This window comes from Denticeps clupeoides, chromosome 17 (genome assembly GCF_900700375.1).
Source record: "Denticeps clupeoides chromosome 17, fDenClu1.1, whole genome shotgun sequence".
Taxonomy (NCBI): Eukaryota; Metazoa; Chordata; class Actinopteri; order Clupeiformes; family Denticipitidae; genus Denticeps; species Denticeps clupeoides.
In genome coordinates this window covers 13,135,601-13,159,562 of record NC_041723.1, presented here as the reverse complement: position 1 = coordinate 13,159,562, position 23,962 = coordinate 13,135,601, and the positions used below count along the sequence as shown (strand labels likewise).

Here is a 23,962-nt window from a genome sequence, read left to right as displayed (position 1 = left end):
TAAAGCAGCCATCAGAGCAGTTATGACTGGGAGAGATAAGAGATCCATTCGTTTTCTATCAATTTTTGCTTTCCTTAACAGGAGATGAGCAATTACAAAAAGGAAATCACATTTATCTTGGTTCTAACAAGCTCTCACCCTCCTATAATCATTTACAAATCAATTGGATCTTTGGTTTAGAGACAGATCTAGTAAAGAGGACTCAAACTCCAAAAACGTCTTTTGATGTTACAGCAAAAGCCGCGGCACCCTGCAGTAAAGTGGAGAACAGACATAGTGAACCGTGGACAGAAAACTGACTGGCTTTGGGTCAACTTTACTCAAATAATTGGTCATTGTGTATCAAGCAAATAAAACAATAATCATCGAAAATGGAAGAAATGTGGCCTGAAAATCTTGAATGACCGAGACTAGAGATCAATTCAACATATGGTGATGTCGTACAGGAGAAAAGGGACTGTGGCATCGTCCCATAGTCCCGACACGCCTGTGGAGGCATGAATGTATTTTTAGAGGTCGGCAGTGCACGACTCACCCTGAGAATCTGGTCCCCCTCCTCCAGGCCCTCTTTTGCAGCAGGGCTATCATCCAACACCCCCGCCACGAAGATGCCAACGTCGTTCCCGCCTGCCAGCCTCAGCCCAACACTCTCTCCTTTCTTAAACTTCACCAGCTTCATACTTGGCCTGAGGTCACACACACATATTAATACACCACACACACACACACACACACACAGACCACGGAAAACAAGATATACTGTGGGTGCAGTTATGGAGGGCTGTACCGCAGGATGCCATCATCATGAGTAGCACTGGGTACCGGAGCGTCAGAGGGACTGACGGGTAGATCCACATCGGGCTGGCCAGGTTGGGCATAGACAGGCTTAGGTTCTGAGAACAGATACACAATTGAGCTACTTAAAAACAAAAATAAGGCAAAAAAAACACACACCCACATTCACATTTTCTGGAATCATTTTGGTGCAGTCAGATGCACAGCGGGTTGCTGCAGGCAGGGGAACAATGTCAGAGTCAATCATCTCATAGTGCTCATCTGAACCCTCCTGTCACACTCTCTCTCTTTCTCTCTCACACACACACACACACACACAGAATGAGCAGAAAGTGTGTGAGCGCATTAGACTTGCATTCACACTGGGGAGTTTTTTTTTATGTTTTTTTTTTTTTTTTGCATAAGGTGGCAAGAGAGAACAAGTAACACAAAGACTGTCAGATCTGGTTATAGTCAGATCATGTTTGGAAAGGGCTGAATGTGTGAAGTGTATGTAAAAGGTGACTTCTGACCTGGCAGAGGGGGGAGCTGTTTCTCCTCTCTGGCTCCTGCCTGCTCCTGCTTGGCCACATCCTCCACCATTTTACCAGGCATGGGGATCGGTAAGGGCTTGGCGATGCATTCCTCATCACGACTTCTATGGCTACAGTATAAAATAAATAAATAAATAAATTAATTAAATCATCACACTCCTCGGTGTGACAATCACAAGACACAAGCTGATATGAAGTTTAGTAGATTTCACCAGCAGAACAAATTGCTGATTAAAAAGCTACAGGCGTTACACGCAGCTTACTGATCCAACACACGAATCCTGCCTGTCACATCAAGCCAATAAAACATTGCACTGAAGGGCAGCAGTAAGGCAGTGTGTGTATGTGAGTGAGTGTGTGTGTGTGAGGCCAGATGAAGAGAGGGCAGATCTCTCGTCTTGAAGGTCATTGCTGTTTTTCCTACCTCTCCTTCTCCTTTGTTGTTCTATATTTAGCGCATCTTATCTGATCTGAAGTGATGGAGTCAAGAACCTGGAGTCTAGGTGCAATCTGCCCTGAGCTTCAGATGAAAAGACCTCAAGTGGCCACTTTAAATCAGCCTGGCGGACCAAGATTTACAGGTGAGCAGAAATGACCTTGTGTGTCAGCGTGACTGTGAGGAGGATGCGGCCTTTGGTTGTAATTTAAGTCCTGAGTGAACACATTCTCTATGGTTCTCTTTGAAATAAACTCTAATGCTCTACATCAGTACATGCATTTAGGGTGGAGAAGGACTGGTTCTCCATCCGGAGAAGCATGCTAGGCTATTAACGATCCTCTGAGCCTGATTAAGGCAAGGTTGGAATGAAGACATTTTCAAAGCAGGGTTGGACTGTGCTTAAATAAAGATCAGAAGCCAATATTGTCATTTTTATATCCGGCACAAGAACTGAACTGGCAGAGCTGCTATTCCAGAAGAGTCCGGGGTTTTGAGAGAGACTGTGGCAGCAGACAATGAAACCCCACCCCATGTCTCCCGTCTCAGTGGCAAGCTGAAAACCTCTCATTTGGAGGGTGTGGTTGGATTAGTGTGTCTATGTGTGGCAGAAGAAAGGTGTCTCTTTTAAACAACTGCTGTAAATGTTCGACTGGTTTGTCTTTCTATTCACATTTTATTCAATAGTTTATATGAAAATAATTCTAAAATTATGTAAATAATACTAAAAAAAAAAAAAAAAAAAAAAAAAAAGCATTTGAAACAGAAAGGTGCCAGCTGTGTACCTGTCTCCCTGCCAAGAGTCTGGAATGGTACAAATAGGTCAACAGACCTAGCCCTGACGAATCAAAAAAACAATCATGCCCACCATGCCAAAATGTCCCCCTCCCCCTTCATCAAAATGCCACAGAGCTGCAATCCTGGCTTCATGTCCGCATGTCTCAGGGAACTACTACAGCAGAAAGAGATAAACTCCTGTGCAAGCGAGCCAGGACTCATATTTTAGAGCTGTTCTTGGCGAATGCAGAATGAATGTCCTGCTACTGCAGTCATTGGTCTGTTGAACAGTTGGTTTGGGAGCATGAAAACGAATACATTTTTACTGAACCAAATGTGCTGCTGCCGCCATCTGTGTGATACTATAACAAGTACACACAAAGGTACCACTCACGCACAAATGAAAGGCTGGACCTTTAAAACCAGCACACAGTCACTGTGGAATGCAACTCATACACACTGACAGATATTCTCTAAACTTGCATTATTTTTGGACACTTACAGAGGGAATATTCTGCGTATGGACGGCCCTGAAGCCCTGAATCAAAAACGACAACCAGACTACGTTATTGACACCACACAGGAACACTGCCCACCAGATGAACGGCTTCATCTACAGGTCCTCAAATTACGATTGAAGCCACTACACTATGCAGGAGATTGCAGAAATATGTTTTTCACAGATAGGAGCTGACAAGCAAAAGGCAACTGATGCGGAGTGTGAGCGGTTTCTGGAAAAGGTCCTACTTGCACAATCTAGGGCACTAGCTATTTAAATAACTGTTTATTAAAGCATCTACAGGTTCTCTAAAGCAGAGCTACATAAGGTCACCCCAACTTACCAAATTCTCCAACTTGTAGGCCATACAGGGGCAAAATAAGTCTTATATTTGTATTCAATAACATTTTGAAAAAGAACATCAGAAAAAATAATAAACTAAATATTTATAGACAAACAAACATCAATAAGAGACAATGATGTCTTTAATGAGTGGGAGAGAGAGAGATCTACAGGGACTGATGCTGGTTGCTTACCTCCCATTGCTGATTTGTGGTGGGGAGTGTCTTGAGTGGTCAGACGGCTCAGAACGTCTGTCTGGGGAGTGGGAGCGGCTCCTACGACGCCGCTCATGAGATCGGTTGGAGTGATCGGAGCCTACTGAGTGAATATCTGAAATGTCTGTGTTAAAAGGAGAGGAAAATAAACTCACATATTGTAAAACTGAATATATTACAAGCACATGTGTAAGGAACTGTGTCAGTGACATTTTAATTTAATAGCAGTTTCAAAATAAAAATAAAAAGTGATAATGAAGATGAAATAATTTTTGTGACGTCTTAAATTGAAAGGGCAAGAAAGTTCAAAATGAAAGTCCATTATCCAAACTTTAAGTCCCCAGAGCAGAGCAACAGTAAATATGCACCATCTCTGTCGGAAGCATTGGCGGAGGGGATGCTGTCATCCAGGTCTGGGATGTTGAGCAGCGTGGCTCTTTCATCCCTCTGCACCACCATCTTCAGCTTGCCCTTTGACCTTTCAATCAACTTCTTGGCATCTATCAGAGACAGATTCTCTGTAACTGTGCCATTTATCTGAGGGAAGAGAGAGAAAAATTAGCTGAAGTGGGTGTGTACTGAAATATAGATATATTTTTAATTTTTACAATTTTATATGTTGTGTAAAAGACGGAAATTACATATCCATTCTTTTTAAAACACCTGTAAACTAAATGGATATTTTTAGATTTCTTCTTTCACTAACCTTCAGCTCGTCTTTAACTACCGTGCCTGTTCCCTCTCCTCCCCAGCACACACCCCCTTTACATCCTCATTACCTACTTTTCTCTCTCATCCCTCACTGCGCCCATTTTTCTCACCTTCAGCACTACATCTCCCTCCTGGATGTTTCCGTCTCTGGCAGCCAGGCTCTCGGGAGAGATGTCCTTCACAAAGATGTGGCTGGCCAGGCGAAGGCCATATTCTGCTTACAAAGTGAACCGCAGCAACACACACCGCATGTTAGCATGCTAGCTCCATGAGACGGGTTCAAGGACAAAGTCCATAGAACTGATTAGCGACAAAAAATTAAAAAAAAAATAATTCCCACGCACTGGAAACAGTGACATAACTACAGCAAAAAAAAAAAAAAAAGGTGTTTAAACCACAACACCATAAAATATCTAATCAAGCCCCAGGCATATATTTCCTTTAACTACTAAAGGAGCCTTGGGCTTATTGGGGACCTGCAATAGTAGGATCAGCGCGTGCATCCCTCATGAAGTCGTGTTGGTCTGATTTGGGGACAGAGATTAAATGTTCACAGCTTTCCAAAATACCAGTTTAAAGTTGCCTGATTGAAAGCAGTGTGGCTTTTTAAAATGTTAATGCCCTGTTTCATGCCCATTAATGACCCAATTATTTGCCATCCTCCAAAGTTAGGAAATGCAAAAATCAAATGGAAACCTAGTGAAAGTTTTGTGGTGCAGAAGGAGAGACCGCTCGGGCATCAGCCCTGAAATTGCGAGGCTCACCTTCATTCTTCCGGGATTTGATGAGGGTGACCTTGGCGGGGCGTGGGGGGTTGGATGTGACCGACCGGCGATCGGAGCGAGGGGACAGGCTCCTCTCTCTGGAGCCGCTGCGTTCCCGATCACGCCTGCCACTAATGCGTTCGCCGCGGCCACTACGCCTGCCTGTCCCACCCCCGCTGTATGCGCTCGGCCCGCTGCGAGCGCTGCGGACATCATAGATCTCGTCCTCGTAGCTGTCCTCATCTTCATCATGTTCCGACATGGTCTCCCTCTCACCCAGTCGGCCCATGGGCACCTGAACCTTCCGTTTCCTTCTGATGGTCTGATAAAGGAGACGGATTATATAACCACTTCTGCTTAAGCAACTTAACAGCAAAAAAAAAAAAAAAAAAAGCAAAATATGGAAATAATTAAATAATAAGATTGGAAGAAAAAACAAAAATGAGCCCACTTCAATAAAAAACATACATGTTTCGGAATTTTGTCCTTTTCTACATTATCCCAAATCAAAAGTAAACACTCACAATTTTTGCATTCTTCCCACTTTTCCTAAGCTGCTGCACTGCATAAGCATGATCCACATTATCCATGGAGACAGCGTTGACCATCACAACCCTGTCATTCTCCCTGCAGAAGCACAGAAAGTGTCATGGGCGGAAGGGAAAATGGACTCGTGAAGAAAGGCGAATGAAGACGCTTTCGGAGTGGGGTCTTACTGCAACAGCCCCTCGGCAGGGCCTCCCTTCAGGACATCTGAGATGACGATGGAGGTTTCACCACTCTGAAAATGAGGGTTATCCCGCCCTCCTGAGATGGCAATACCAAACCCAAATCCTGGTGCCTGTTAGTGCGGGGGGGGGCAGAGGGTAAGTAAATTGAAGAAGAATTTTACGTACACTGGAACCCACAGAACATTCACATTTTTTTGAAATAGGAGTAAATTTGATATGTAAAATATGTACAATTCCTGCAAGGGACAGATAGTCAGCTCAGTGTCCCATTTGACATTTTAGATTTGGGGGTTCCGTAGTGTGAGCAGTTTTATTTATTTTAGTCCTTTAGCAGAACTAATTTTAACATGGACACCTTCCCTTGTAATGTGTGAGCAGCAAATAAATGTGCGGAATGACTGTCAAAAAGTTATAAGGGAGAGGGAATGCAGGGCGGGTTGACTTAAAAACAAATACTGACCCTGTGAAGAGTTACTGTGTGTTGTTCCCATATTACTGTTTCCTCCATTGCTGCACTCTGTAAAAAACACACACAAGACAAAGGAAGCACGGTGAGATCAACTATTTTAATTAGACGGCCAATTCTCATTTAGCCCCGTGGAGGTATGATGGATTAAAACAAAGCTTTGTCTGGGAACGCCTAATCCAGGCGAAAAAACATGATTTCCTGCTCCGGATCTGAGATCTGAAGAGCTGTTCTTCAAGAGGTGAGGAGTGAAGGACTTTCAGCAACGATTCATTAACTCATACATCACTCCTGCAGTTCAGAGACAGCGGGAAGAATAATGTCAGCTTCCAGCTCCCTTTCCCAATCGCCAGACGCCAGAGCTGGGTTCAATGTTACCCAGTGGACACTAAAAGCAAAGCCAATTAATAAAACCGGGAGAGTCCGGCTGAATTTACGCACCCCAATTAGATCTGGGTGCACATGCTCAGGGATTCTGGGATGCTCACCATTCGTCCCATTGCTACTGAGAGGCAAAGAGACCATCAATTGTGGGAATAGACGCCTGGCAGCACCTGGCACCAGAGATGTCTGTGCAACCTACATTTCTAAGAACAATGACACTTCCCCCGTTTCCTGAGCTAGAAATAGCACAGACTCAACAATGGAGCGCTGTAATTGACAAACTGGATAACTGGGATTATTTGGAACACTGCTACTATGTCCTATTGTGTATATTAGTTAATAAAATATATTAAAATCATTCCAGGCTTTCACAATTCCACACAGTGGATTTGAAAATTTTGCACCTCTTTGCCACACGTGTACCAAGCAAGCACCAAGTAAAGATCTGAACTCTACGAAACAATAAATAACCATTCACATTCACAAGACAGAATAAAAGGACAGGAACGGCACAGAAAACAAGAAACATCAAGCAAGTAGAAAATAATCAGGTGCCGGGCTACCCTTCTATAAGTCATCTGTAGATGGCCATGCCATGTCAGCAGGCTCCAGATCGGTCCTCTGGTGCCAGTGGCCCTGTGGGAACCTGACCCTTCCCCGCCCGCCGCCCTGGCTGTCACTCCACGGCCACTCGGCAGCGGCAGCTGCTTATTCTCAGCCACAGCGGCAGAAACAAACAAACAGAACCATTACCAGTCATTCCCAGTGCATCAGCTGCGGCTATCTTTTAGTTAAGGCCGGGAATGGAGTGTCAGGCTGATGGGAAGACATCTGATAACAGCTACTATAGGAAGCGTCTTGTGTTAATGCACCGTTACCAATGGCTTCTGTGTGTGTGTGTGTGTAGGTAATGTTTGATAATAAGTGTGGACCACTATAAGTTCAGAAAATAGAAAGCCCACCACCCCATGCATTGCACACAACTGATTACAATCAGAAGCATTTAGACCTACAGTAATAAATACTACATCAAAATGAAGCAGGGTAGAGGGCGCAATGCAACATAAATGTGACTGTGCTGTTATTATTACATTTTCAAATATGAAAAATTGACAATATGAAAGAATGGCTGTGTAACTGACTGATGCCATTCTGTTATGAGAAGAAATAAAAATGTCTACCATCTCTAGAAACAAGGCATTAGTTAGAGCTGCACAATAAATCTAATCTCAAATCACAATGTTAAAGTGTGCGATTACACAAATACAAAATTACATTATTTACATTATGAGCACATGGACTACAAGTGACTACATATTATCTGTCGTTCTCTTGAAGTTTACCATCTGACGAAATGGAGACTGGCAGCTCAGTCTCACTTCAGTCTGTTAACCGTTCCTGCCGTGTTCCCGACTGGAGAGGGGGAAACGCAGTCCAGAACATGCCATACATATCATGTACAAAACTCTGGGGCTAATTCCATGGTGGGTGGTGATCCAAACAATTCACAGGGTTTTATTCACCTCACCACACCACACCTCAGTTCTTACTCCGTTTTCCATCTTCGCCCCTCAAAGCCACACCCACCAGGTACAACAGCGCTGCTCATTTTACAACAACTTGTATGTGTTACATCACAGCGACAGCCCAGGCGGGAATGGATATGGAGTTGGTGATGGTGAACTGGTACTCTTTTGTATGACAATATGTTGTTTTTAGATGGACTGACAACAAAGTTATTATTATTGCTATAATGAATGTGAAATATGACCCTTTAGCCCTAGTATTATTTGTTGAATAATACAACGATTGACTAGATATAAGGACATTTTGAATTGGAATAAGTCCATAACATGATTGTGTTCAGAGAACGGTAATAATCAGCAATCGTATTTCTTTGCAGAAGATAACACATTATAGTTCAAATGAAAAAGAATCTTGAATCTTTGAGTACTGTAAAGGCCGGACGGGGTGCAGGAAGAACGCGGCACACAGCTGCTGCAGACGCAGCCCCTTTCACTGCTATGGCAACGGCTTGAGCTGAAGCTGGCGCTAAATCAGCGGGCTTCCGCCCCGCCTCTCTTCTGACTGAGACAAGCCCTTCACATACTTTGTTTGGGTTTGCCACGGACATTGTGCGACTGCACACACACTCTGATGTTTCTTTGTGGGCAGTTACCAGCGCGTCACCACCACACGGGAAAGTATTTTAACGGGCCATACCTTACACTAGGTACTTTCCAGCCCGCATTGCAGGATCCTGCAAAGGCTTCACATTTCATTGTGAAGAGGAGGGGGGGTTGATGGTGATAAAGAATGCAATTCGTCAAGAGCCAGGTCTTTAATGAGCCTCCGAAAGAAAAAGCTCTTTATTGTATGGAACAATCTCCTGAAGGGGGTCCTGGGATCGGCTGCATAGTAATGTACATGCACAGACGGCAGAGGGGTGGGGGTCCTTCTGGGCCGACTGTAAATGTGCATCAGAGGCCTACATGCAAAAAGTCCACCAATAAGTCCACCAATAAGAAAGACTAAACAATTCAAAGCAAACATTTACAATATATTACAATATATTATGATTGTATCATACATAAATGTGCCCTGTTGGTGATTCCCACCCTTGCACCCATTTTTTACATGACCAAATAATAATAATAAATAATAAAATAGTACAAATTTTTATGCAGGATTTCATAATCAAAATAGCAAATGTATTGTACAAGAGTTTGAACTTCTGTCTGAAAAACAAAGGGGGAAAAAATGAAGGGAATTTTCTACACACACGGTTTGAAATGCTCAACTTAAACCTCGATACTGGATACCAGCTTTATCAATAATGTATCACCAGATTAGGTATCACAATACACTGCCAGATCGATTTTCTGTCTCAAAGCAGTTGTGTAGCGCATTTAAAGTCTCCTGGAGACATTATGTTTAAGTTCATATGCATGTTTGTTGTTGGTCTCCTGATGGGACTGTGAGGAAATCACACTCATTTGTTAACCTCTGTCTCAGTGTGTACCAAGTGGCACATTTTGTCAGCGAGGCACGGCACGGTGCCAGCTCCTGGCTCACCGGAAAAGCTCTGTCTGGATTGGGCATCTGAGCAGCGTCTGACAGGAAACCTCATGGCTCAACATATACAGCTTCAGAATTCAACTCTGTTTGGATGGCCTTTTGCATGAATAAGGAGAAAGTAAGAAAGTTCATAAGAGGGCGGTCCCAGGACACAAGCGGGTCTGAGTATTCGTAATGCAGAACGCTGAACCAGTACCGGTGAGATGGCATGATTCATGCAGCAGTCATATGGTAGGTCACTGCAGTAAAACCAGATGCACCAACATTGTCTGTAACATTCTAACAAAATTTATGGAGGGTTTTTAGTACCCAATTGAAAAGCTAATAAAATGAGGCACTTGATTTCTCTTGGCACAAAGTTTCTTCTTGAACATTTGGGCCCAAAACAATACGACGAGTATTCTTAAAAATCGATGCAGCATTTCCAAGTGAGGTCAAAGCTTACTGTATAATGCGCTGTGGGAGTGGGGGTTCCGTTCTCTGCAGAACCATGCAGGCAATTGCCTTCCAAAAGAGCACTGAGCTCAGAACACAGCAATCAGGAACTCTACATTGTGAAGGGATTTTCAACATTAAAAGGTCTCCAATCATGAAAGTTCACTTTGTGAGATTATGTCCCACCCCTCCCCAAAAACATTATCTCCACCGACCATCATGGCTTCCAAACGTGCAAAGCATTGAAGTTGCTCTGTGATTGGAATTAAAAATGAGCACAAATGTATTTTTTTTGTGCCCGTTCATAACAGTGGGTTCATTAATTTTTTTCTGGAAAAATGCTGGCGTGACGTGAATGGCGTTGATGACGTCATTTCCTCAAAAGCCCCCTCACTTCTATAGGCCGCTCTCTCCTGCTCATTTGCATTTAAAGCTACAGACACCTAAACGGCACGTCCTGGGAAATCTCATTGTGTGACTGGATCAAAGTGGCAGTAATTCTGCACCACGACTGAATTTCGGAAAGAGACTTCAGGTACAGTATTAGGGGGATCCACTTAAGGCAACCACACATTGCCTAGCATCAAATTGATCATACCAGTTACACTGCATCAGGGAGGTTCAATGAACATAGCTGCAATTTTGCGTAGTCCTTGAGGACAGCATGAATATTACTACTGAGTAATATTTATATTTAATACTTCTCAACCACTTTTTTGGAATATCTCACAAAATTGTTCGATTTTGTGCTTCTACCAGCGTGGATTGAGAACAGAACAGCAGACGCTCAAACCACAAACATGAGTGTTTAGACTCAAAAATAGATCACTCTCCATTCACAAAATATGTTTTGCTAGTGTTTTTTATTGCTACGTTACTACAGCAGCAATGAATTTAGTGGGTTAGTTTCCGCTAGTCCTAGAGTAAAAGCGTTTTTGAATGGAAAACGTCAGTGAAGTTCTCTCCTAATGCTACATCCTTACTGACAATGAAGGAATAGAAAACATTTCGCTCCATAGACCTGAAGATGGAACCCCAACCCTGTATTATACATGGTCACATCAGTGTATAAAATAGTCCTCATGATTTATTAACTAACTAAAATTAAAAAGCCTTGTCTGAATAATAAGAGATCATTACTTGTACAGACAGAATAAATGTCTGTGTTCAGAAATAAAAATCAAACATTTGTTTAGTTTGGTTTTTTAATTAAGTGCTAGATGAACACATTTTTCACAAATCAGAATGTTCAAAAGATTGTTTAAATTTGTAAACCAAATCCATGAGGGAGAAAATTGGATAATTACTTATTGAAGAGGATTTTCACTTTGTCCCAAATATGATCACACATAGGAATGCACCATATTAGTTTTCGTTCTAATAGTGACTGAAATAACTGGATTAACAGTGTATATATGAAACCGTCTTGTTGGGTTAAATTGTAGGTTCTGCAGAGATGTACAGTTGGAAGCAGAGTATACATATATTTCTGTGACTTATATTTTAGTGAAGTATTTAAAGTCTGTGATTTACTTGAACGTAACCGATAACAATCTCGGTCTCCCTTCCACAAGAAGATGCTATTATCGGATCGGCCGAAGCGTTGGTATCAGTATCAAAACCGAGAAGATTACACATCAACACATTCACACTAATCAATCACAGAGGAGCATCCTTGACACTTGACGGTTCAGGGGCAGAGTGGCATAAACGTCCCCGTCAGCACTGTGAACGTGTGAATGTTACTATTCCCCGAGCTGCATGTTCACTGGGGTCAGTGTTTGCAGGAAGACAGCCATGACTGGCAGCTGTGTAAGCACTTCCAGTGTGTGCCAAGGGTGACTGCTCTCCTCGCCCAGAGGCTGGGGCTGACAGCTGAGGGCTCTGGGCACTTCCAGACCTTCTCACACCGATGAGGAGCTCCATTCTGAGGCCATATTCATAAGAAGAACGATTTCTGAATCAACTGGCTTTAATGTATATTGAATGTAGCTAAAAGAATCAGTCGTTTTGTTTGCGCAGTTTCAATATCAAACCAAATCCAAGTATGACAGTTCAGTGTGGGTGCCAGCTCAACGTTTTATTATACATGCCCAAGGCGCAGGTAAAATGTTCTAAAGGGAGCTCAGCTTTCGGGCGCAGCATCGTACTCCGTTCTGGCTATACAGCACATCGCTGCCTGCTATGGGAGACAGCAGCTATAAATAGCTCGCATTGTCACTGTCGGGGTTTTAACGCTGTGTGTGGATAGCAGCAGTGCAGAACGGGGACGCTTTATGACTAAATCAGCATGCCTGCTCAAAAAACAAAACCGTGATTATGGCATCAGACTAAGAATCAGCAGATCTGTACATCAAAAAAGGCTTCATTCACGCCGAATTCACGCCTGAATCCGTGCCAAGGCTGAAAAGAAATGGCTGAATAAATTAATCAGCATTACATATTGTTAACATTGTGTACGCTATTAAGGGGCCAAACAACATTTAAATAAGGCAAAAAAGATCTACATTGTGATGAAGAAAGACGGCTCACACTGCCGCTCTGAGCTCCGGCAGTGAGAGATGATTGATCACTTCGGACGTTGCCTGTCCCCAACGCAACCATACACCAGTAATGCAGGTCTCATAGCGGGACACGACACAAGGGGTCTCCCGAGGAGGGGGTGGCATTCCGCTTGTGCCGAAATACGCCACTACTGCTGCAGAACATGGCTATGGTCCGAAGCCAACTGCTAACCGGTTAGCATTTAGTAAGAAGAAGAAGAAAGAAAAAGATTGATGAATCATATTCACTACTTCACAGATCGTTTTAACAAACACACCGGCACGAGGAGGGAAAGTAACTTACAGGAGTTCCTAGTCTGAAGAGTCATCGCCTCAAAAATCCGGCAGTGATTCTGCAGGCAGCGGCAGCCACCGCATGTTCATACTCTCCCCCACATACACGCCGACCACCTGGCTGCACCGAGCAGCCGCGTAAGCGCATACACACACACACACTATCTTAGAGTGACATGGAGAGATAAGAGACACGCCACTAGTCCAAATTCCCCCCCAAAAAAAAAAAAAAAAAGCCAGGACCGGACCCAAAAATTGCAGCGATGGGCTGACACCGAACCCTAAAACGGCTCCTTTGATTCGCCGACCCGCGGGGCTCTAATCATCTGGGACATGGCGTAAAATCCACCACGCGCCTGCCTCCGGAATGTGCTCACTCCCTTCTCCCTCCCTTTCCTGCGTGTAGTGTGTCCAACTCTGAAACCATGATTCGCTCTCTCTCCCCTCCTACTACACACAGAGCTGAAGTAAATCCCCCTGGCTCGACCGAGCCGTGTGTGTGTGTGTGTGTGTGTGTGTGTGTGTGTGTGAGAGAGAGAGAGAGAGCTGCAGTAGTGCTACAGTGTGCAGCTCCTCCGCTCCGTAGGAGGGAGCATCCATCCGCAGTGTGAACTGCTGTATCGGCCTTAACCCTCGCGCTGCTGCGTCACAGGCGAGAAGAGGACGGGGTGGAGGGGCGGGGACGCTCACCTGCTCATCGGCGGCCGCGCTGAAGTGTTAACGCCTCCACTCGCGATACCATGTGGTTTACTATTCCAGAATAGACGGAGCCATATAAGCCACTGAACGAGTAAAATACAGACAAAGTTAAGTGGTTTAAGCGGCTGCTCTTGGAAGAGCTCTGCTGACCGCTGAACTGCGCCAGGCTGCTGGACAGAGTTCCCATCTTGTATCTCCAATGGTCTAGAAAATATTCTATACATAAAATTATGTTTAGATTTATCATTTCAAACACCCTTTGGTGACTGATTACTGATATGCTGGTATCAAGCAGTGATGATGCTGAAAGTGAATACAGCAGAAAAAACAAAGGGAGGAAATGAATGCAATTACGAACATAAAGTCTTCCCTCTATCATTTTAAACGAATGATGTAATTTATAATCAAATTCTGCTTAGAGAAATTTAAAAATAAAAAAAAAATGGCACAATAAAATTAACATAATTCTCATGATCATTGTGGGCAACATGAAGAATGGAGAGGTGAGGTGCTGCTGATCCCTATTCACCACTCCCTTTCGCTACGTCCTAAATCACCATGTCCCGGCCCATCAGCTAACGTCACCGAGAGCAACAGGGGTCTGGGACTCCTCCGGCCAAAACTGTCATGCAGGAATGTGTGTGGGACGCAGCTCAGGAATGGTGACACATTCCACAAATGCTTCCCTCACCCTGTTGCTGTGACACACTACAGCTACCTGGCCAATGAAAAGAGAGCAGAAAACAGGATCCGCACAACAGTACTGAGGTAAGTGTGTACGTAACCCCAAAAGGACACATGCTTTAGTTGACACCACGGTTAACAAGCGCTTGTCATTTTTGACGGATTGTTAAATTGTTGGCTTGATCCACAAATAAGCAAACAGTAAAAGTGGTAAATAAGCTTATAAATGCACAGTGAGCCTTGAACCATGTTCTAAATGACTTTAGGGGTAAAAGAAGGGTAAAACACCAGGCTGAGCAGTCCCCCTACATCGAAAAGCTATAAATAGCTCGATGCTGCTGACACCACAGTTTTATAAAGAGCCCATATGTAATGATTAGGGCTCAGGTTTCAGAGGGGAGGAAGCGGGGAACATGGAGACATGCAGCAATTCTGCAGTCCCCTTATTCGATCAGCTCGCCAGTGTGACGTCCGCATGGTCAGATAAGAGACTGGCCGTGTATGTGTGTTATGTGTGCTTGTCCTCCATCCAGGACTCAGAGAGACTATATCTGCTCCCTTTGTAGCAGCATGGGGATCTGCTTCAGCGAATGGATGGAAGACATTTTATTTCCCACACACTCGCTGAGCACAAAGAACACACACAAGTTTCAATCTGGCCAGTGGGGGTGTCTAAATAATCCCAAACTCACACAGAGATTCGCAGAGTCTCCTGCAGCAGAGTCGAGATACTGGCTCCACAGGGTACTGAAAATACTCTGATAAGATGCACCAGACCCCCATCTCTCTGCTGAGGCAAGATTAGATAGGCAGATCGCTTAAATCTCTCTACATGCTTGATAAAAACACTGGTTTAAAATCTGGTCTTTGCAAAACAAAAATTGAATGTGCACCTCTGGACCAATATAGTCCTGTATTGTACATAAACCAGAACCTTGCCCGTGTGCTTTAATAATAATAAGCTTCATCAAAAGTCACGTAAACGTGCAGGATAACATGGGACATCAAACACAAATCCAAGCTATCTGTGGTGCTGCAAAAACTAAACATAACCAACATCACTTTAACAGATAGATCATTCATTGTCCCAGTGGGATAATCAATTTCACACGTTTCAACATATTCATCCGAAGCACACCCTAGCCGCTCCCAGAGAGTGAACGGACAACTAGAGTTATCAATCGTGATTAATTATTAAGACTAGTTTTCAATAATGCATATTTAAAACTTTGGCAGAGAGAAGTGTGGGAAAAGTATATTGAATATATATAGTATGTAATGACAGTGATGAACTAAAGAAAAGATTATTTGGACTTTTTATTATACAAAATTCTGTGCGCACTGACAGTAAATAAAAATGGAGAAAAAAAATTGTAAATTTCTCTCATAAGTTTATTTGACCAAATTTGTATTTTTTTTTTTTTACGTTTCTCCATAAGAGCTGATCATGCATTACATGATGCTCTATCCGCTTAAATATTTTCATCTGGTCACATCTGATCACATCTGATTTCCACTCTTTTCACGCCTTTTGAAGATAATATACATGAACATGCAAAAAGCCCATCCTTTATGTGGGGATTATATCTGGCTAAGACGCAGTTGCATTAATAGAGTTAATTTATAGAACAGAATATGACCATTTTAATATGATATGAATCATATTCTGTTATTCAGTCAAAAAACAAACAAACAAAAAAAAAAAAAAAAACAGAAACTTCATACTCTTACCCTGTCCCCCAGTCACCAGATCGTTGGTCAGTGGTCACTTTTTAGTCCATCAGCACACAACTCCAACAGTAAATCAATGTGTTTGGGCGGTGTTGCCTTAACCCAAAGCCCAGCTCACCACACGTGTTGATGTGAGTAAATAGGTGTGGAGCAGGATGAATGCCTGGCGGTACTCCCGCAGGGTAATACTACACCAGGCAGCAGGAAGCGAGATGCTTATTACCCTCTGGTGCCTTGACCGACCTTTACTCCCTCAGCCATTTAAAGCTCCCAGAGTCACCTGCTGGACGCTAAAGCAGTTGCCTGGTTTGCCAAGAGGAGTGACATAAAGCCACAAGTGACTAAGAGGCAGCTGGGTAATGGACTTGTGCTTGTTGTGGAAGTCTGGTGACGATGAGTACAGGGATGAGAGTTTCGGCAGAAAGGGAAGGGGGATATTGAGAGTCTGATCACACCAGATTGGTATGCAGCGTGCCCTCCCTCAAACCACCCCCCCCCCCTCTAATACCTCAGCAGCCTATTCAGAAATTGGGCTTTAAAATGACGCAAGATCTCTGTCGATTATATAAAACAGTAAACCGTGAAATTGCATGGATAAAAAGCATCTGTATGGATCGATGCAGGTCAGGAGAAGTTTCTGAGAAGGAAAAGAAATTAGCTCAATGTTCCCTCAGTAACTATGGGCAGAGACATATGTCCTATCATGTAGTGCTAAGTCACACCAATGGCAGACCAGGCAGAGATCTGCAGAAAAAAAAGGAGGAGGAGGATATTTGTATATAATAAAATGACCTAAACACAGACGAAGCCTGAGACGTTCGCTTCAGCGAGGAGACGAGCAAGGTGAGAACAGAGCACTGGGCTGAATACGGAAGAGCTTGCAGTATGGCATGTACGCTAGCTTCTTCCTCTACACCCCCTGTGTTGACTATGCAAAATTTACTACACAATACTATTTCCTCTCTCTCGCACACACACACACACACACACACACACACACACACACACACTACTGTGTTGAAGAATCGCCTGGCTATAAAACAGTTTTCTGTTTGCAGTCATTTTTTAAAGAGATCCGTAAGCTGTAATCACACTCGTACTGTCATAGCTAATATGTATGTCATTACAAGGACAACAATCATCTTGCTGGTTTGTGTCTTAGAACCGTAAGGTGCCACTGAGCAAAGCACTGTCCCCCCAAAGCACTGTCACGGCTGCCCACTGGTCACTACGGGCGATGGTTAAAAGCAGAGGACACATTTCACCATGTCGCCGTGTGCTGTGCTGCAGTGTTTCACAATGGCAATCACCTCACTACCACTTAGTAGGTACATGCAGGACCACAGAGAACTACAGTTAAAGCCTCTAGCTTCCCACAGTATGCATTTTTGGATTTCATGTTTCAGCAGATCTATTTTGGGGGGAAAGAAACTGGGTGTTAGAAAACGACCCCGGGTTTAGGTCTTCCCTCAGAAAGTATGCAGGCTTTATCTTTTAATTATTAATCCACTGCCCCCCGTGTAAACGAGCGCAGGGGGACCAATGGACCAGCCAAATGGAGACAGGACACAGCCTTGAAGACTCAAATGAAGCTTAAAATGTTTGATTTCAGGATTGTGTGTGTGTGTGTGTGTGTGAGTACACATTTGCCCATACAAACACCCTGCCTCAGATTAAAGGCAACATGCTAGACGCTTGCCTCTCGATCCCTGTAATGTGGTCCCCAAAGATCAAACACTAAAACAGCAGAGGCCTGCCAACAGCTCTCCACAGTGAACAGCTCAGGCAACACGAGCCCTCCGGAAAGATGAGAAGAGAGTGTTCATTTAAACGCCGCCGCGATGCACGGCGGACCAGCAAAACAAACTAGATGTCAGATATATGGATTCAGATTAACGGGCTTTTATCACCCCTCTTCTTAAAAATACGAACACTCAAAAATAAAAAAAAAAATTCATAACGTGAAGTTTAAAAGTAAAGCAGGTCAGCAGATGTGAGCTCTGGACCGAAAAAGACACCTTAGTCTCATAATGAACAATAACGCATACGGCTGCATCAAATAAATGATTTAATCAATTAGTTGTTTTAATCACCATGTCAATTTGTAAACAATTGTTGGTGCTGCTTACCTTCCTAAAACGATTGATGAAACAAGGAGAAAAACTGATTAAATCGATCATGCACATTATCCAGTCATTCCTATATTTTAGTAAAAAGGTTGTCTCTGTATATGAAAGTGAGAAGAATTTCATTATATGGTTCTAACATGTAAACGTTCTTTACGCTCTGTATGGTAATAAGCTTCATAAAATTATTTTAAAAAATAAAATATATATTTATCTAACTAATTGTTTGTTGAATGCTTAACTCTAGAATCTTTAATGCTTAAATCTAGTAAGACTGGACAGAAAAATGCCCTATAAGTCTGACCTTCATAGCTCTATCCCAGCTTTGTATTTACAACACAGCATGTTTCAGAAACACGCTTCCTGTGGTTGGTTACGAGCCCCAATTTCACCGTCATAAAAACACAACGCAGAATAAATTTACCAAGTTACCGCTTATACACAGTGAGAAGAGACCGATAGAAAAATATGGCAAGCTTCAGCTATTCCACACCGCCCCCAAAGCTTTTGCCTGTACCATCTCTGCCACGAAGGTCAGTTCTCACATTCTTTCAGGGGATTTATCAAAACCAACAATGACTATTCGCTCACTTTCAATGTGACAAAAAGGCTTAACCCCCTCCAATACAAGGCACAAACAAAAGGACCAGTGCCATTATACACAGTGTCTGTCCTCCTGCTCCAGCTGCTCGGGACTTCTACAACAATTACACCCCAGTGTAATTAGTATAGACCGGGGTGTTCGAAGGGAAATTACGTATATTGACCACATTCAGCATGCAGATTTGACGATATGGGCACGTAGACAAAAAAACGTTCCTCAGTTCAATTAGGCTGTGTTGCAGTAATGCAATTAATTTCTAATGAGGGTTTTTTTTTTTTTTTTAAATAAATGTCTCCCATGAGAAAAGAAAGTTCATCCAATTGGTATGACCTTTCTTCATATAACCATCATGATTTTTTTAAGTAAACCAACATAGTGAAATATTTATGTGTGTGAGAAACCTCATGATCATTATTATGAAGGCAGCAACATGGTGGCCATCTGACATTCATGCCCTCCACCAATTTCATGATGCGACAGGAACAGAACATTATCCAAATACCACACATTTTTAATGAACTACATGTCTTGATAGTGATTAGATATATGGATAGAAAGATAGATAATAAAAATTACAACTCCTTACAGCTTCCTTCCACAACTTGTTCCACACGCATCATACAGACCAGGATCCAAGTGTATATTTACACGAGACGTGTGCTGCTGTTGACACGATAATGGAGAAGCCACAGTTTCTGTATGATACAGAAGACAGACAGGCTCTGCAGAGAACCGGTTTCGGCGCTACACCTGTCAGGTGCCAGTTTCTCCCGTCTTAAACGTGGACACGCCACGCCCACTTCTAACAAGAAAACTCGCAGTTTCCATTTGCTGACCTATATAACTAAAGAGTGAAACTATTTTTTAAAAACATTCATACATATATATATATTATATATATACACACACACACACACACACACACACACACACACACACACACCTGATAAAATATTTAATTTGATAATTAATTTAAATCGCTCAACCTTTGGCTGGCTACAGAACCAAGAAAACATTTTTGCAACACTCCACAGCCATTATATTAATGCTCTGAATGGAGATCATATCGTATTTTCATTATCATATCAAATTTTACCCAATACGTAACCTAGTTTAACTACACTCAGGCGGTACTAATCACTAAAAGTGGACTTCAGCTAAAAAAACTGGTCTTAACATGGCTGGTCCAATTTGATAATGAATGGTTTTGACTTCAGCAAGTTAAATAATTAAAAATAAAATAACCACCATTATCACAGACCGAAAACTAGACAACTAAAGTGACATAATTCTGATAACTAAAACCAGACCATCTCTGCTGGAACTAGCTATATAGTTAGCAGCCGATAGACAAATGTAAATATTTAAAACATTTTAGCGACGGGAAAAAAAAAAAAAAAACTTTTACAAAAATTAAGTTCATTAATATTTGTCGCTTGGGCGAAAATGAGCGGTACTGCCACCAGCTAGCCTGCGAGTCGGCGTCACAGGTGGCTAAGCTAGCTTCACTTCGTTTTATTGAAACAAGGGCGATGAGGGTTATTAAATGAAATTTAGATTCCCCCCCTCCAAAAAAAACCCAGGAGTTTGGCCACGTACCTTATTCGATGCCGCCCTGCCAGACATCAGGGGTCCTCCGCTCACACTCCGGCCGAATCAAGTTTGCGCCGTGAGCCGCGGCTAGCTGGCTGGCTGGCTGGCTAGCAATGTTTATACAACGGCGGACTAAAAAAAAAAAAAAAAAAATTATATCCGTTTCGTCTCCTTCGCCCAGCTGCCGCAGCGCCGGGGCTACACGGGTTTATTTCCTCCGGACGCCGTGCAACTTGCCATTTTCTCGCATCTCAAAAAGCAATAAAACAAAAAAAAAAAGAAGTCCATAACCCCGGTGCGAGCGCGGGGTACCTGAACAGCTAAGGCTAATAGTTAGCACCAAGCTAAGCGCGTAGCTTCGGTCGGATGCTGGCGTGTCGGCTGCCCTCCCGCCGCTCGCGTAAAACAAGAACACCTCCGAACGTCGTCGCGCCGACGCCTCGTCGCCCTCCGGCCGACTTCAATTACGCGTCTAGTGAAGAGCCGGAGCGGAAAGGCGTGAGCGACGGTCGTCCTCCCCGCAATGGCAGGCGCGGGCGGGCTGGCTGCGCTCCTCCGAGCGGCGGCCGTGACATGTCTGTCTGGAAGAGTCCATCCGCCGCGTCTCCCCGGGGCTGGCGGGGGAGCGGAGCGTTAACGAGCGTCATCCATCTGCGCGGCGTTGCAAGGTCGCGTGTCCCTCTCCGTCGTCACAATTAGCGGGTGCCGGGGTCACATTGATGCGTCTCCCGACTTCCGAGCGGTCGGCGAATGCTTGACAGCATACGTGTTTTCATCCTTCGTCTAAAACCACATTCGATTTTAATCAAAACGCTCGATCAAATACTCAGCTGTTGCTATTTCATCTTCATTCACAATAGCCGTCAACGTCAGAATGCCTCTACAGGTTTGTCTATTAATAAGGAGGCCAGATGGGATTGGACCCATTAAAGTAGACTGCTTAATTATTTATTGCGAGGAATAAAATCATGAATAAATAACGTGCCTTGATTGCATTTAAAGTTTTAGCCCTGCTATATTTGGGTGCAGCCACAGACAACCGGTGGCGACCGCAGGAGGAAACCTAACCCTGGTACAGACCACCTACGACCCTGTTCCACTCTACCCACAGGATGTGGCAACCTTCCACGGCTGGCCACGTTTCAGTGGGTTTTGAGAGGAAGACATAAGGGCAAAGCACTGGCAATGTACAGGGCCAAGGCACAGACATGTGACTGAGTATATATATATATATACATAGAGAGAGAACTATATATTACAAACTAAGAATCTTTGTAGATCATTTCCCCCCACTTGTTCAGCCCAGTCTTTCCAATCGTATAGATTTACCATTAATCAGCCTGCAGCAGATATTAAACAAACAAGCCAGCGTTTCATCATGTTATGCTGCTTCTGCGGATGCTGTGAAGGAGCCTCCCTGCGTGTGAAAGCGTTTAATCTGCAGCCAAACCGCCTGATTAGAGGAGAAACAGGCGCGCGAAGCGCTGACGTGAAATCTGGCTGTTTACGGTGGTCCACAAACAAGAAAAAGCGTTCAGCTTCTGAGCAAAGCCACACTGCGCAAGGCCCGTGCTGCAGTCGGTCCAAACGTCGCACGACACGACGCATCTGAGGACATGCAGGACTGGAGGTCTGCTGAAAAACGACCCCACCAGGTTTTGACACTTGTCTTTCTGTGTAGCCGCGCTGTATTAGATTAGAACATCTCCGCCAGCACACCGCACTGCTCTGTGATGATCGAATGCGGGTGGAAAACAGCACTGATGCAGCTGATAAGACATGGAAATCTTCCGGAAGAATCAAGCGTGCGTGCGTGTAGGGATTTCTATATCCGTTCGGCCAGAGCATTGCACTCTGGCTGTGTGTCACATTCAGCACCAAAAGTTCAGAATTCCACACACAGCTAATCGTCTCACCAATCATTTCAATCACCACATTGCACGCTGAACGGTTCCATACGCCGGCACGCCTCGTCCGGCCATTATCCACATTTTCAGACCTGCAAGACTGTGTTAAAGATGAGGCTCGTTGCCGTCATCGCAGGCTCATTGCAATTATTTCAACCATGTAACCTAATACTGATTATCATGAGGATTACATTTTCAGAACTTAAACTAATTTGTGGTGAAGAAACGCCATTCCCACACAGAATCTCATTTCATTCTGTCAGAGTATGACCAATCAATACTTTAAGTAATTAAGAAAAAGCTCATTATTTTTGCCCCTGGTGACGTCCATACAGTTGACACTCGTGGCACAATTACTGTAATGAACTGACAGTGAAGAAGAAAGTTTTATCAAAGCAATGATCGTGGGCTCAATATTTATAGCAATCCATTTCCAATCAATTTCCCGGCCTTACACACAACAGTGAAATGTTGATGATGGTCTACGGCGGGGACTGAGCAAGCAGTTCACGCCGCAACGGGACAAAATGTTCTCGTGTGCTACTAAAAGTGACACTTGTGACCTTTACCAAGGGCTTTGTCGAATTCTAAGGCATAAAAAAAAAAAATTCACCTTGAGCATCGAAAATCATATTTCTTTCTTTCTGGTTTTTACAACCAGCATGAAAAACCGGGATCATCCAGCTAATCCAGTTAAATCCGAGTCACGTTTGCGTGGATTTGCAGCAAATCTGGCTGCGTGCAGCTGTGTGCGCGCACCTCTGTTCTTCTGCCAGCGTCTCTGTCGCTCCCTAATGAGCACAGGGGAGATTCACGAGGCGACAGGTCCTGCAATGCTGCTGACGTAAGGAGACCACATGCGCCTCGCGCAGGAGACAGACAGGGTAGGAGTGGAGGAGCCGGGCGGGGCGGGGGCCCACTTCGACATCAGAACAGTGTGTGTGTGTGTGTGTGTGTGTGCGAACGCGTAGGACAAGGTCACACAAATGCGAGTGCTCACATTTGCACAAGGCGTTTACACGCAAAGCGGCCCGGCAGAGCCGTAAAATGCACAAAAGGGTACAATTTGCGGACATGCGTACCAGCGTGTACCTTCTGCAGCAGAAACCTCTCCAGTTCTGGTCTTGGGTTAAATAAATATTTGAATTTGTTTTTAAATGTATTTGATGTGACTGTGCTGTTAAGCCTTTTTTTCCCTCAAGTATAGTGGAAAGAATTGAATTCCAGTCGCCTAAACATATCAGAGAAAAATGAGCCTCTTGTCCACTTTTCCAATTTAAAACCAGCGCCTACAGTAAATTCAATGGGGTGAGTCAATGGCGTTTGTGAGTGAATCACAATTTCTCAAGGAGCTCCCGGAGTCTACCACATTGTACTGGCCCTGAAAGCAAATGAATCACTTTGCAGGGCCGCAAAAACACTGGAATAAGCAAAAGCGTTGTAGTAAATCCACATGAATATGATCCACACTTCTCCACTGTCGCAGCCTTGACTTTTTAGGGCCGAACTCGGTCAGTCTAAATTTACAGCAATGAGTCGTGCTAAAGTGGCTTTAGAAATTATATGTTTAATGTGCAAACCTGCAATTTTCATATTTAACAACTTGTAACAATCA

At 43.7% G+C, this 23,962-nt stretch overlaps 1 protein-coding gene across 18 annotated transcripts in view; it reads right to left on the bottom strand.

Annotated features, from left to right (window-relative positions):
• The window catches only part of tjp1b (tight junction protein 1b), a 65,301-nt gene that overhangs the window by 11,070 nt on the left and 30,269 nt on the right, over window positions 1-23,962 (bottom strand). For 7 of the 18 annotated variants that reach the window (XM_028959197.1, XM_028959201.1, XM_028959204.1 and 4 more), the window contains 12 exons: window positions 6,264-6,320; window positions 5,789-5,913; window positions 5,597-5,699; window positions 5,073-5,394; window positions 4,419-4,525; window positions 3,966-4,134; window positions 3,577-3,721; window positions 3,384-3,395; window positions 3,044-3,079; window positions 1,308-1,438; window positions 788-893; window positions 536-686 (listed from right to left, as the gene is read on the bottom strand). In XM_028959197.1, coding sequence (XP_028815030.1) covers window positions 536-686; window positions 788-893; window positions 1,308-1,438; window positions 3,044-3,079; window positions 3,384-3,395; window positions 3,577-3,721; window positions 3,966-4,134; window positions 4,419-4,525; window positions 5,073-5,394; window positions 5,597-5,699; window positions 5,789-5,913; window positions 6,264-6,320 — 1,464 coding nt within the window. Of the gene's footprint in view, window positions 1-535; window positions 687-787; window positions 894-1,307; window positions 1,439-3,043; window positions 3,080-3,383; window positions 3,396-3,576; window positions 3,722-3,965; window positions 4,135-4,418; window positions 4,526-5,072; window positions 5,395-5,596; window positions 5,700-5,788; window positions 5,914-6,263; window positions 6,321-19,433; window positions 19,453-20,446; window positions 21,036-23,962 lie in introns of those variants that run through there. The other 11 variants (XM_028959199.1, XM_028959215.1, XM_028959216.1 and 8 more) reach the window with 7 other exon arrangements.